Source organism: Typopeltis vanoorti, chromosome 4 (assembly GCF_054136105.1).
Source record: "Typopeltis vanoorti isolate ZY-2024b chromosome 4, IOZ_Tvanoo_1.0, whole genome shotgun sequence".
NCBI lineage: Eukaryota > Metazoa > Arthropoda > Arachnida > Uropygi > Thelyphonidae > Typopeltis > Typopeltis vanoorti.
Genome location: NC_143552.1, coordinates 26,706,753 through 26,722,080, shown reverse-complemented (window position 1 = coordinate 26,722,080; position 15,328 = coordinate 26,706,753). Strand labels below are relative to the sequence as shown.

The following is a 15,328-nucleotide window of genomic DNA, read 5'->3' as shown; positions in this document are numbered from 1 at the left end:
GGAACTAAATGTTAGACCATACTCATATTTAGGAAACTCAGTCCACTACTACTGCTCTACTTTTGGACCAAAAGAGAAAAGGAGTGGGTCGGATGTTAACGTAAATTTCTATAATCCATGTGTTTAAATTCCACAGGAAATTTAAAGCTTCATAAAATAACGTAAAATTCAGAATTAATGATACTTACTTTAGGAAAGTGATGAACAATTAAATTCAATGCATATTTCTTCATGTCTATTGCTTGTATCCGGTCAGCAGCCTCAAGTATCTGAAAGGAAAATTAACTTCATGTATCAATTAAATTCTACTACTCTAACCATGACTAGAGATTCGTTGCAAGCTTCTTTAGTTATCTATAATATATGAAAATAATTGGTATAGCTACAGTAACATATTAATTTATTTACAATGACTAGTTTTGTAAGCTCTATGGTGTGCTTCAAAAGAATAAGAAATTAGATATTTCAAAGAAAACGTTTAGTAGACATTTTATATACCAGTTATCAGTTAATAATAAAATTTACAAGTTAGTTTTGCATTAGGAACATCTCTCTCTCCTCCATATTCGGCACAGTAATGAAGTACTACATGATATCAACGTCCTGTGCGGCTACTATAAATGGGCACACCTATCTTCTGTACATAATCAATAAACCTTTGCTAGTAATGGGGAAATATGGCAATGTAAGCCAATTTGACTGTGAACAGATAGTTGGGCCCATAGGGCAGGTGCCAGTATTTCAAAAACAGTCACACTTGGTTGCTCCCATACTACTGCATCAAGGGTGTATCAGGACTGGACTGGATTAACCATAAACAGACATCCAGCAGAAGGGCTCACATTGGTCAGCCATGCATGATTGACACCAGATGCTCACCTAGAGATGAGCATCTGGTGTCACGACTGGTATCTCAGTAACACCTTGAATGGTCCAAGGAACGTATCTCGCATGGTATCTCAGCAATGACGTGCAACAATCACACAGCTGATCCACCAGTATAGCAGCAGGAACTTCAACCCATTTCCACATGAACCATGCAGCATCCTTTGCTTTGCCTGGGGGTTCCACAGCCGGTGACCAACAAGGGTACCAGAGCATCGGTAGCTCAGTCGGTATAGACAAAGTCCTTTGGTCAGAGAGTTTTTTCAACCGGAAACTTAGGTTTTTCATCCCCTAGAACAGCGTGAAGCTCTATCCCCTGGTTATACAGTTGGGATTCAACAGGCTGGTGGAGGTGGTGTTATGGTCTGGGGAGCTTTTTCCTGGCATGCCCTAGGTCCATTGGTTATCATCCCCCCCAAGCACTGAATGGTGAATGCTACAGGGATGTATTAGCCAAACCATCTCCATCCATATCTGCAGGAGGTCTACCCCGACCACAATACCATCTTTCAACAGGACAATGCACTTTGTCATCGGGCTTGTACAACTACTGAGTGGTTGGAGGAACACAACAACAAATTTGCAACATTGCCTTGTCCCCCCCCCCCCCCCCCCCACCAAATTCCCCTGACTGTAACCCAATTAAACATGTATGTGTGGGATGTGTTAGAATGGGGTGGTGAGAACTGCTGATCCTCCTCCATAGAATGAGCATTGAACTGATGGAGTTGCTGCAGCAGACACAGAGGACGTCCAACACCTTGTGGAATCTGTTTCTAGGCATGTTATGACTGCACAGAGAGGTGAACCAACACATTATTAGGTGGGTGTTCCTAATAAAAAGCTAACTCAGTGTATTAGCACCTATATACAGTAAACTTTGCTTTTCAAAGAGCAAAGCAGAGTCTACTGTATATAGTTCTGGCTGAGGTCACAGCACACAAGCAAGAATAAAACTTAACTAGTATGAATGACTGAATCACTATGGTTTATTTATTATCCAATAAGTAAGTTTTAAGTAATAAAATATTGTAAATATATATATATATATATATATATATATATATACACACACATGTGTATGTGTTAAAAAATTGCTATGAGTTAATATGCATGGATCACATGCAGAGGGGAATTAGACTATAGCTTGTAGTTGTAGGGAACTGTTGTAATTTGCTTCACTCATAATAGATGAAGACTGAAGCAAATTATAAGTTCTATACAACTGCAGGCTGTTCTCCTCTGCACGTGATCCATACACATTAACCAATAGCAATTTTTTTAACACACACATATTTACATATAAATATAAATCATTATACAGTGGAACCTCGGTTTTCGAACGACTCTCACCTCGAACAAATCGGTTCCTCAGATGATTACTTATTTAAATCTTTATAACAGTACTTCATGCATAAAATCGTATAAAAAACGCACCGTTTCCGAACAGAATCTTGGTTTCCGAACTGGCAACTATGTGCTGAGATGTACGGTCGGAGAGCGTCAGTTACGTCGCAGCCTCCACTCAATGCAGGCACCTGCTCGAATTTGCAGTGCCGTTTCTTGATTTTCTTTGTGTTTTTTTTTTTTTTTAATAAATTATTATTAAATAAGCCACCATGGGGCCGAAGAAGGATAGTGATAGCAGCAGAGCTCCAACAAAAGTTGTTAGAACCATGATAGAAGTGTAAAAAGTTCATATCCAAACATGAAAATGGCATTTGTGTCTCAGATCTTGCTATGCAGTTTGGCATGGTGAAATCAACGATCTGTACAATACTCAAAAATAAAGAGGAGATCAATTTTCATCTATATTTTATTCCATGTTTTGTGTTTATTCTTTTTGTGCAAGATTTTATGCATTTTCATTGTTTTTTGTATATGATTTTATGCATGAAGTACTGTTATAAAGATTTAAATAAGCAATCATCTAAGGTTCGGGAACTGATTAATCCATTTTAATTAATTCTTATGGGAAAATGGTTTCCGTTTTCAAACAAATCAGTTTCCGAACAGCCTTCAGGAACGAATTAAGTTCGACAACCAAGGTTCCACTGTATAACACATAAATCATTTACAGTACAGTGCATATTTGTGCTCTACTAAATGTCTGGAAATAAGTGAATTTCAGTATAAAAATACAGTATGAAGAACCTAATCCATAAGTTTACATTACAAAGACTTGGAGGCTTTTGAAAAAAACTGACTTCAGTCTAAGACGTTTGGAAAGTGATGATCCAAATTTTGAATAAAGCTCAAATATCTTAGCCACAGTCAGTAATGCATTATCATGCAACAGAGAAAATTTTCAGGTTCATCTTGAAACTATATGTCAGTTTCTTTCTTTTATTTTCAGAAGCTCTAAAACAGTAAATCTGTAACATTTTCCCTTTTTCATAATTAAATAAATGTGTTTCTTTATCATTTCATTATTTAAGTGTGTTATTTTAAGTTCAAACTGTATTTTCAGGGACAAAACCCCAATTCATGAAACTGAGTTTATAGTAAATTAGGATTTTATTTACAATGACTTTCCAGGATCAGGGATCTACTGTATTTCTTCTTTGTTACCAATTAATTGTGATCACTTTCTCAAAAACTGGGAAAGGTATGGTTGAAATTCCAGTGGTGCCATAAAGTTTCAGAAGTGTCAAGGAAAAGACAATCAAATTACATTAATTGGAGTATACATAATATCCATCCATCTTCAAGGCCCACCTTTCCTAATTGGGTTATGGGGGGCAGCAGCTGCAAGAGGGACCTCCAATGGTCACGATCCTCTGCCACCAGGCTCAGGTGTTCTGGTGGGACTCCCAGACGTGTCCACCCAAGGTTTTGAATATAATCTATCCAGCTAGTTCTTGGCCTTCCGCATAGCCTCCCACCCTCTGGCTTGGCAAAGAGGGCCTGCCGGGGGGAGCCTCTCCTGTGGCATTCTGACCAGATGCCCGTACCATCGTAACTGTGATCTCTCAACACGGAGAAGCAGCGGTTGAGTATTGAGGATTTCCCGAATTGCAGAGCTTCTGACCCTATAGAGTCTTATCAGTCCCACAACCCTTCAAAGGAACCTCATTTCAGTCGCTTGGATTTGTGTCCACATTCTTTCGGTCTTTACCCAGCTCTCATGACCATAGGCGAAGATGAAGACAGTCATCTTTGCCTTCTGGCTTAACTCACGCTTCAATACTACTGAATGGCCAAGCTCCCGCAATATTGCACTTGCCAATTCGAGTATCTAGCTCTACATCCCGCTTTCCATCACTCGTGAATATGGACGCAAGGTATTTAAACTTCTCCACTTGCCTTAATGGGACTCCACTCATATCTCATATGTAGAGTGCACTGGGATGGTTGTCTTGAAACCACAAATGTTTCCGTTTTGGCCACACTGATCTTCATCCTGGCTTCTGCACAAACAGCTACAAACCTATCCAGGGTCTGCTGGAGGTCATCTGTGGCAGAGCTATGCAGAACTAGGTCATCTGCAAAAAGCAGACGTTCAATGCTACAGCTTCCAATTCTGACACACTCACTGCCTCAGCTGTGTCTATCAATCCAGTCCATAAATATTATGAAAAGGAGGGGTGACAGAACACACCCTTGGTGGAGACCAATGGAGACTGTGACATATAATATCTTGGTTTGATTCCAAAAAATTGTCTAGTGGAAATGCATGGGAAGAAGCATAACTAGATATTGGATTCCAGGAGTTTGATGCAGTCCTGTTGGACTTGGATTCTATTCTCAGTAGAATGGCCTATTTGTTCAAAATAATGAAGTCAACATAAATAGGATACTTGATAAATACCAAGCAAGAAGAGAGAGGCAGTAATTTATCCTTGGAAGGTAGAAAAGAAGACAGTTTCCAAAATGGTTTGAATGTGATGTGTAGGTTATACTTGTGAAGAATCCATGCTGTTTGTTCTGATGTTCATTTAAGGTAGGGTATGGAAACTCCTTTAATTTCCAATTGCAGTCTGGTTGAGGGATGATGTTTATTAATAATATTTTCTGGATGATAGTTTATTTATGTAGTATACCAGTAGACACTGGTAGCCATGGTGATTTTTATGTTATTTAATTTTCTAACAGAAAGAAATCATCAGAATAAATGGAGTGCACTTTGTGTATAACAGCTTTGATAATACCTGTCTTCTGTGGGAAATGATGGTGTAAAGTATAAAACCCTTTCTTTAGTTGCAGATACATTCATGGGATGGATGTATCTGTATATGTTCAATATTTAACTTGATAAGGGAGTTATAAGTAGTTTATTTTATCAAGAAATTACTGTAATTCTGTCTTTGGGTATGACCAAACTGTGAGGATAACACATATGAAGCTAAGCCAAATACGAAGTTGAGGAAAAAATGGTAATGAAGAATTGACTTTCTGGATGTTCCCTGAAAATAGTCACTGTTCAAAAGAATACAAATACCCCAGAGTATAACTCTCAACTTAATTTTTTTTTACTAAAATAAAGAGCCAAAAGGCTTCAGTTCAGCAACGCAAAAATTATAAAAATCAAGTGGATATTAAATCCAGCATTATTTCAAAGCCAAATACAGAAACTATAAAAGTTTCGTATGTAATTTGACCAGAGAGCTTATGGGAATACACTTGCCGGCACTTACGAGTTGTCCTAGCTGGACCTTATAGGAGACATGATCACTATGCCCAAGTGTCCATTTCTGTTCTGAAGCCTTTTGGCTCTTTATTTTAGTAAATACTTTTATGCACTGACTGAGAGTTTGCTTACGAAAAACACCTCTCCAATGTTTCAAGTTCCTCAGTATTGAAAGAGAGTTTTTGCTCTCTTAAGGTTTCTGGTTTCTGCCTGGTCTCTGACAAAAACCAACCAGTTTGAAACAGCTGTCAGGTCAGTGAAACCTTATCAAAATAGACCAATAGGAGGCGAATATATGGATGCGTGGGCATAACGATCATGTCTCCTATAAAGTCTGGCTAGAACAACTGGTAATGCCAGCAAGTGTATTCCCGTAAACTCTCTGGTCAAATTTCATATGAAACTTTTATAGTTTCTATATTTGGCTTTGAAATAATGCTGGATTTAATATCCACTTGATTTTCGTATTGCTGAACTGAAGCCTTTTGGCTCTTTATTTTAGTAAACACTTTTACACACCGACCAAGAGTTCGCTTACAAAAAATACACCTCTCCGACGTTTCAAGTTCCTTAGTATTGAAAGAGTTTTTGCTCTCTTAAGATTTCTTCTGAGTCTAGCTCCAAGTGAAGGGGCTTAAGATTTCTGGAGAGTATTTTTAGAGATACTAGAGAGCATTTTTAGAGAGTATCTGCCTGGTCTCCATACAGAGACCAGGCAGATACTCTCTAAAAATGAAAACTAACCAGTTTGAAATCAGGCCAGTGAAACCTTATCAAAATGGACCAATAGGAGGTAAATACATGAACACTTAGGCATAGCAATCATTTCTCCTATAGGGTCCGGCTAGGACAGCTTGTAAATGCCAGTGAGTGTATTCCTGTAAGCTCTCTGGTAAAATTTTATACGGAACTTTTATAGTTTCTGTATTTGGCTTTGAAATAATGCTGGATTTAATATCCACTTGATTTTTATAATAATCTCAACTTAATATTTTACTAAAGGATAGATCAGTCTGTAGTGTAATTAGCAGAAATCCTACTCAAAGCCAAATGAAACAATTAAATAAATTATTGAACCAGATCCATTCTCGGGATATATCCAAGGTGCATGAAGAATACATTCTATAGTTTATTGTATTGACTTTCTCACATACCATCTTCTAAATATCTTTTTAGTCTTCTTCAAAACATTTCTGGCTACCTCAATTTTTATATTAAAAACAGCATAAACTTCAAAGATAAAACTGAAGATCTATGTTTGCTGAGCAATGAAACAATATTTCTTTTGATATAATTTCCCCATTAACCAACATACTACTCCAAGAAAAATTGAAACTCTTCAATTCTTACACTGATTTCCCTAAGAATATTGTTAATCACTTAAATAATTTAAATTCACCCTAAACACATGCTATTTCATGTGGAACAATAAGTTGTAGAAGCAGATTTCATGGTCAGTTCTATCTCAACAGCTTTGGCTATTTTATGTAACATCTGGAAAGTCGACTTCAGTACTGTTTTAACTCGACCCACATTTGGCTTCACTTTGTAGATGATATCTTTGCTGTCTAGCATGCTCAGAGATAGAATTTCTACAATTTCTGGATAAAATAAATTCCATGCACTCATATATCAAGTTAACCACTGAACATAAATCTAACTAAGAGTCTACCCTTTCTGGATACTTTAATAATTAACACTGTTATAGGCATTATTCAATTTTCAGTTTATCAAAAACATTTCTTTAGTGATAAACATATTCATCCATCCTCACATCATTCATCACAGATGAAAGGTATCATCAACTCTTATATACTGAACAAACTCCATCTGTTTTACTAATTCCCTTCTGTTGAAAGAAATAAAAATAAAGAAAAAAAAATATAAATAAAAAAAAAATTAAAAATCACTATTACAATAATAAGACAAAATAAATAACAAACCTCACCCATACTGCAATTACATGTAAAAAGAGTTCCCATAAACCTTAAAGGAACATCAAGAATGAACAACAGTGTTTCTTTAAAAGTATAATCTATGCACTATTTAGAAAAATGTTTTCTTTTCTACCATCCACCAAGGTTATTAAACTACAACCTCTCTCTCTCTCTCTCTTTTAGGTATTTGAACAGGGTTTTTGATAAACACTTCAGACAGATGGGCTGTTCTGCTGAGAACAGAATACAAGAACATAGTACTGCATCAAATTCCTGGAATTGGATAAGTCTGGGTTTGCTTCTCATACCACTAAAACTAGATAAAGAGTCGATTTAAACAAATAATCAATTTAAATTGATCATTTGTTTATTGAAACTTGTGAAACTTTATGACACCATATGAATTTCATCCATTCCAAATGTATGTGTGTGTGTGAAATTCATATGTATGAAAGGTTTGGTTAATTCAAATGCCAATTGTGTATTCTATTTATATGATCCCTTCCTAGCTCAGAATTTACTTACTTAAGTAAATACATGCTATATGATTCATGCCTGTTTTGAATGTTGTCAACCGATCTTCTCTTCTCTTTCTGATGATGCCCTTGTAACAAGGAGTAAAATATAGGAGCTAATAAACATCAGTTGTGACTGTATTATCACATAGTTCACCTGTATTATCCCATCTACGGACATTAATGTTCACTGCTTGACAAACATCTAACATATCACACCTCTGCTAAGTTAATCTCCTATAAGAGCACACTATGAGCTTGAGTATTTTTTTATTTATCTATTTTTTACCTGGTCCAGAAAGCCTACCTAGAAACCAAACATGAAACTTAAAGTTCCATGCTTTTGAGCATTTCAGGCTGCCACTAAGCAAGGGGGAGGTTTCACACTTAAAGAAATTCATCTCCCACCTAAAGATAATCACAAACATGGAGGGATTGAAATCATCTGATATCTGCGGCACTGAATTCCTAGTCAAATCTGAAGATGAAAATTCTCCTGTAAAAACTCATCAAAAACTATTCATCGTGTATGCTACTGATATCAGCAGAATCAGGTCAACCTAGACCAAGCCGATAAGACAACTACTGAAAATAACTGAAAGTTGGATTATTTTGTACTAGGAGATTTGAAAAAAAACAACAACAACAACAACTTATAAACAAAACTTAACCAGAAATCACTGGATCCCAATACATCACAAAACTCTAGACACATAATCTTCTCAACATTTCCCAGTTAGATGATTATGCCACATCCGATCTATAGCCCAGTCTTAGTTCAAAGTGACTTATTTGGTCACCAGCATGGACACTTTAATAGTGATGAAGAATTCAAGTAAACACAATTCTAAGTAAAGTGAAAAAAAAAATGCTCAAAATTCTCAGTCTTTTCTAGATAATTTTTCCCACTGACAGTGCATACTGAAGTAGCTGATGTTAGACTGAAACACATAAGATGATGCATAATAAGATGATGCTTACCCTTACATTAGATGAATTAATATGCAATTTAGTGTAAATAAGCAATAACCAGGTAATAATTATATACTAACACATGGTCCAAACAACCCTGAAACAATAATTGTGAAGAATCATGCAAAATCTTTATCTTTCAGTTCAAATCTAGCTGAAAGTTATCCAACTTCTGCACACAAACAAACACTGGAAAATCCAGGCTGCTGAATATTTTACCTTATATATATCACAGAATGACTAATCTCTCTCTCTTGATATGTCTTTTATTCTTCAAGATAAAGACAAATAAAGGCTACTCCACATTTTATGATGTTACAACTACCAGACTTTTGTATTTTTGGCAACTAATTACCAAAACATCTCACCTTAGCACAAAAGAAAAATAAACTTTCCACTTCTACATCTAAATAATTACTCTTTTTCACCATTTCATTTCAACTGCATTAAACTTTGAAGCAAAGAAATCATACTATAATAATTTGCATTATTGTGTCTCACAGTTGTGATTATACCACAACTGCGAGACACAATATATAATCACAACAGCACAGAACCTATTTATGCCAGAATAACATTTAGGTATTTTAAATTAGATGTGAAGAAATTATATTCTTGGTTTAATCTCCTGTCCAAGTGTAAGCAAACAAAGCTTGTGTGTGAAGTATCTTCATGACCAGGCTACGTGTATATAGAGGTTAATGACACTCATGACTTCAGATCAATTTAATCAATATTAAGCAATTAATGTAAAGTCATTAGCCTCTATATACAAGTAGCTCAGATGTGAAGATACTTCACGCAGAGGCTTTGTTTGCTTTCACTTGGACAGGGGATGAAACGAAGAATATAATTTCTTAGTATGTTTAATTTATAGTTTAACCAAGTGAAAAAGCTTTCAACATTTAGGTATTTTATGCAAAGGAAATCAGAAATGCACTGTTTTCCACTTAAACTATTTTCTCATATCCTTTGATATTATTATTATTATTGTAAGAGCCCTCCAGAGGGTCAGGGCCTCATCAAATGAGGCTAGACATCATACCTTTTCTCAAATTCATTCACACTATCTGCACTTGTCATTCAAAAGGTAAACCATTCTAATCATGCACTGTTCTATGAGAGAAAAATCTAACTGTTGCTTCTTTCTTGACAGATTCATTCTCAACTTCCAAGGATGTCTTCTTTTCCTCTCGTTGCTTTGTGTAAAATGAAAAATTCCATTTTTTGGTATGCTATAATGGCCTTTTCAGAAGTTTGCAGGTCTCTATTTTATCACCTCAATCTGTTTTTATAATCTACATTCCACAGTTCTGATATCATCTTTAACACCTGCATTTGTACACTCTCCACTGTATCTGCATGACCTGGAAGATCAGATTTGGGCACAATATGCAGGCAAAATTGTATCAAGGCCTTATAAAGAGACAAAAATGACTTTATTACAGGTCAATGTTTATTTCATCATTACTGTTATCCTCTGGACTGTATTTGAAGTCTTTCCTATATGACTCTTGAGTCTTATATTCCTATCTATCAAAACTCCAAAATTCCCAGCCTGATCAGTTTCTTCTACAATGACCCCACCAATGTGATATGCTATTAGATATCTCTTTGCACCAAAGTGCATAACTTTACATTTACTAACAATAAAACGACATCCGTTTTCACTTGTCCACAATTCTGGCTTAGTCAAATCATTTTGCATATTCATAATTATCCCACTACTTTTGCATCATTAGTTAAAAAAAAAAAGCTGTATGTCTGTCAAATCCTTCCCAATGTCACATACATACAGACTAAACAATAAATGGACCAACAACTGATAAGGATTAAAATAGAATGTAATATACATCATAACCAAGTAAAAAAAGTTTCCACAGTGTATCACCAAGTTGTGAATTTCAGTCCAGCTGTTGTTGCTTAACACATATATTAATGATAATGGGGAGGGTCTATCCAGTTATTTGGTGATGATAGGCAAAAAAAGAGTGATCATGGACATAGATGATATAGAATCCCTGTGGGTGATTGAATATATTGGTTAACACGTTTGTTAATGCATTCATAGTCATTTGCTAAGTATGATGCATAACCTTACATTTGGCAATTGACAATAAATGTCAGTTCACTGTTACCAATTGTAAGGTTATGTATTTAGATAGAAGCCATTGAAGGCAGTGCATCATATTAATGGGTATTTTCTGCAAGTAGCCAATGAAGTTACTGACTTAGGGGTTATTATGAAAAGTGAGTTAAAGTTTAAGGACCACATTCCTAAGGAAATTAAGCATTGGCTAATAGCACTGGTAAAGAGAACACTAACTTGTGAGAATAATAATATATTATTATGGAAGTTTTTCATGAAGCTCCTCTATTTACTAATCAATATAAATTGCATGCTTATTTGATTTATGGTTGTCCCTATGGTATGTCCCTAAATAAAATAAGCGTGCTATTTTATATTGATTGCGAGAATAAGATTTTTAAAGTTTGAGAATAGAAAGAGGACAGGAGATACAATAAAAGCATACGAGTTAATAAGGGGATCTTACAGTACAGACACAAGTGATATTTTGCAGCTTGTGGAGGTAGAACACAGGGTCATTCCTGGATGCAGAGTAGAAGTTTCGTTAGAAAATATGGAAGATCTAGTTTCTTACCATGGTTAGTGGATGAGGTGAGTTACTGTTAGGTGTGTCTTCAGTGAATGCATTCAAGGAGGGATAAGTAGTTAAGTATGAGTGTCTAAATGGGAGTTCCCTTAATGAGTACATGGACTTCCTGGAGAAGAATTCATAATAATAAATTATTCTACTACATTATTATATCTACTACTATATGATTAAAAAAAAAAACAATCTAGTGATGATTGCTTCTATGAACCAAGGATTACTAGAATTCAAAAATTCTATTTCACTGTTAAATGAAATATTTAGATATTTTAAAAATAAAAAATTAAAATGATATAGTAAACCTCTTACCTGAATCACATTTTCAAATGTAACATTCATTTCTAGATTCTGTTTGCAAAAAGCCTGCAATCAAAATACTACATATTATAATTTTATTCAAATATATGAATAGTAGTATATTTACAGTAATTAATTATACTTAATGAAAAAATTTTGAAAAGAATTTCTTTTAAGCCAAGGAGCTAATTCCAGCAACTAAGTGCCAGGGTGTACTATCTGCAAGTTGCCATATATATATATTATATATATATATATATATTTATATATATATATAGGGGGCTCTAAAACTCGAGTTGCTACTCTCTGCCAACCACTCCCCCCACTGAGGAATAAACATGCAAAACTGTTTAAAAATCCATAGTTCTTGTACCTTCCATACTACAGGATGTTTAATAGAATATATAACAATACTAAGGCTTTAGATACAAACAGATTTACAATTGTCTTTTTCAGTAAATCAAAATAATGGGTCTTCTGTTAAACAACATAAAATTGAATCAAGACTTTGTTAATAATATTGCTTATAAGGCCATGATTTCTTCTTTGCCAGTTCTCACACAAGAATAGTTAGATTAACCTTACTTAAGTCTCACATTTATATTTTTAGTCTGGATACATATCTTGCAGATACAATGCTCATGAAGATGCATACTATAGATATCAAAATTGTGACATAAATAAAGTTTATCTCACTAAAGTTTATTTCTTATTCCAAAAAACTTCCAAAAATGACTGATGAACAATATCTTACATTTAAACAAAGAATATTCCAATGAAATGCCTTCCTTTCCTACCAATTTGTTCTTCCTTCATAATGGCTACATAACAAAATCTTTGAGGATTTTTGATTAGGACTAGTGCTAATCACTTATACTATGTTTTCTCTTTTTTTAAAAGAACTATATTTGTCATCACTTTCCTAGCTTGCATTTCGTATTTCCGTTCCTCAAATAATTGTTCACTGCCCTCTACTGTTTTTTTTTATATCATCATCTTTTTCTATGGTGTTTGTTTAATTTCACTATTCATCTATTTCACTCGCACCCATTTTTCATCTTCATAACTCTCAGAACATTAAAAAAAAAATGCTGATTTCAAATGAGAGAACCAATGAGCTCTTGGTTGATTATGATGGAACCAATCATACATATGTGAAAAAGGCTGAATAATTAGGAAGAGACCTTGACAGTCTGTAAAGAATCGACACATGGTTTGTGGAGACACAAACCATGTGTAAAAAGAGTGCCATTTATGCAAATTATATTTGCATAAATGCACTGAAAAACTAATTTAAGATATAAAAGCAGAGTTGGCAAAGATGAGACAAAAGATTAAATGTATGAGGAATGAACTGAGGAGAATTACGGATTTGATTAGGAATGTGAGGATGAATGGGATGAAAGATCTGAAAGAAATATCAAATGATTTGAGAGTGGCAATGTATGGAGATCTGAAGATAAGAGGTGTGATGAATGAAAAGGTGCACAAGGTCTGTTTTCCATGAGGTAGAATGAACAAGGTGGTTGAAGCATTGGATAAGAGGTATACATGAGAAAAAGAGTTGGTGTGGTAGTTAGCAATCAATAGGAATGATCTGACTGGTAACAAGAAGAATGTAAGGAGGGATGTCATGAGGGTTGTTAAGGAGAGCAAAAGATAACAGTGTAGTAGGTAAGGTAGTCAGTGTGTTGCCAGGTATGATAATGATGAGTTGAGAAGGTGAATGAAGATTTTGAATGGTATGCTAGCAGAGTTGTGTGAGGAAAAAGGAGTTCATTTTGTAAATGTGTGGGATGAGTTTGAGGAGCAGATAGAGAAGTATAAAAGAGATCAGCTACATCTAAATATTTGGTGTGAGTTTCTCACCAAATCTGAATATTTATTCAAATATTTGACTAAATATGTGAGTTTCTACATCTAAATATTTGGTGTGGAGAAATTGTTGCAGCAAGAGAGAGAATGACTGAAGTGAATGTAAGACCTGAGGAAGCAAGAGGTGTTGTGGAAGAGTAGGAGAGTAAGGTTGGCAAGTTTGTGAATGGAGAAGTGAGTGGTATGAGTAGAGAGAATAAGAGAGAAGAAACACAGAGTGGGCAGGGGGGGGGGACACTGCTTGAAAAGTGTAAATGATGGTTTCAGCAGTAGAAGTGTGAGTGTGAAAGAAAGGATTAAGACACTCAAGGATGTGGAGGTCTAGGGAGAGGTGTAGTATCAGTGATGATAGACAGGAATGGATAGGGGAAAGTGTAGAGGAGTCAGTCATAGAAACAGAAATGAGTTAGTGTGCATGTTTCCAAATGCTAGAAGGATTCAAAACAAGGAGAATGAAATTGTAGCACTGACAGAGTTCAATCACCCAAAAATTGTTGGTATAAATGAGACATGGTTGAACAAGGATGACATTCTGAAAGGAATAGAAATGAAGGGATATGTAGTTTTTCACAAAGATGGACAAAGCAAAAAGAGATAAGGAGTATTACTGACAATGGCAGAGGAGTTGTGCCCATTTAGAGTGGAGATGCCAGGAGCAAATACCGACAGTGGTAATGTGGAAGGCAGTGAGAAGGAAATGTTTAGACAAACTGGTCTGACTAATAAGAAAAGGGTGATCATTATGGGCAATTTCAATTATGGTAATATAGATTGGAATGAAGAGACAGCTTCAGAAACCAAAGATAATATATTTTGAATTTTTAAGGGATAACTACCTTAAGTAGTATGTAACAGATACCACACATGGATCAAGAGAGTTGAATTTGATTATCTCATCAGAAGATATTGTTGTAAATGAAGAGTCATGTCATCCTCCAGTGGTGAAAGTGACCATGAAGTGATCACTTAGGTGGTGGCCAGATGTATCGGGAGTTTTGTGAGAAAGAGTTATATGTGGAACTATAAGGTGGTGATTATGGCAAACTCAGGAGGCAGCTTAAAGTAATATCATGGAATGAGGAATTGCATGGGAAGGAAATCAATGATGCTTGGTCTCTACTTAGAAATTATATGGCAGAGGCAATGACTGAGTGTGTTCCAAAGGCCAGAACATTAAATAAGGTTGGTGTAAAATGGATGACTGAAGAGGTGGAGTGTTCACTCTGGAAGAAAATGGCATTGTAGAGGAGGCACAAGCTGAGTGGAGATAATCAGTTACATGAGGAGTACAAAGAGCAAGCAAGGAAGGTGACTCACTTAGTAAGGGTAGCAAAAGTGCACTATGAACAGCAGTTAGCAAATGATGCTAAAAAAATTTTCAATATGTGGCCAGTAGAAGGGAGAATGATTACGGGAAGATAATGTTGGTCAGTGATAATGGGAGAATTATAAACACTAAATAGGAGATACGAGGGTGGTCTGAAAAGTACTCAGGCTAACAATGAAAAAACAAATTTATAATTTCAAAATTATTTTTATTTT

The 15,328-nt window shown here is 35.4% G+C and overlaps 1 protein-coding gene across 3 annotated transcripts in view; it reads right to left on the bottom strand.

Moving 5' to 3' along the window:
* The window catches only part of Lztr1 (Leucine zipper like transcription regulator 1), a 510,326-nt gene that overhangs the window by 29,263 nt on the left and 465,735 nt on the right, over window positions 1–15,328 (bottom strand). For all 3 annotated transcript variants that reach the window (XR_016548176.1, XM_090391043.1, XM_090391044.1), the window contains 2 exons: window positions 11,924–11,977; window positions 189–269 (listed from right to left, as the gene is read on the bottom strand). Coding sequence is in view for 2 of the 3 variants with exons in the window: in XM_090391043.1 (XP_090247169.1) it covers window positions 189–269; window positions 11,924–11,977 (135 nt within the window). In the remaining variant the exon portion in view is untranslated. The remainder of the gene's footprint in view (window positions 1–188; window positions 270–11,923; window positions 11,978–15,328) is intronic.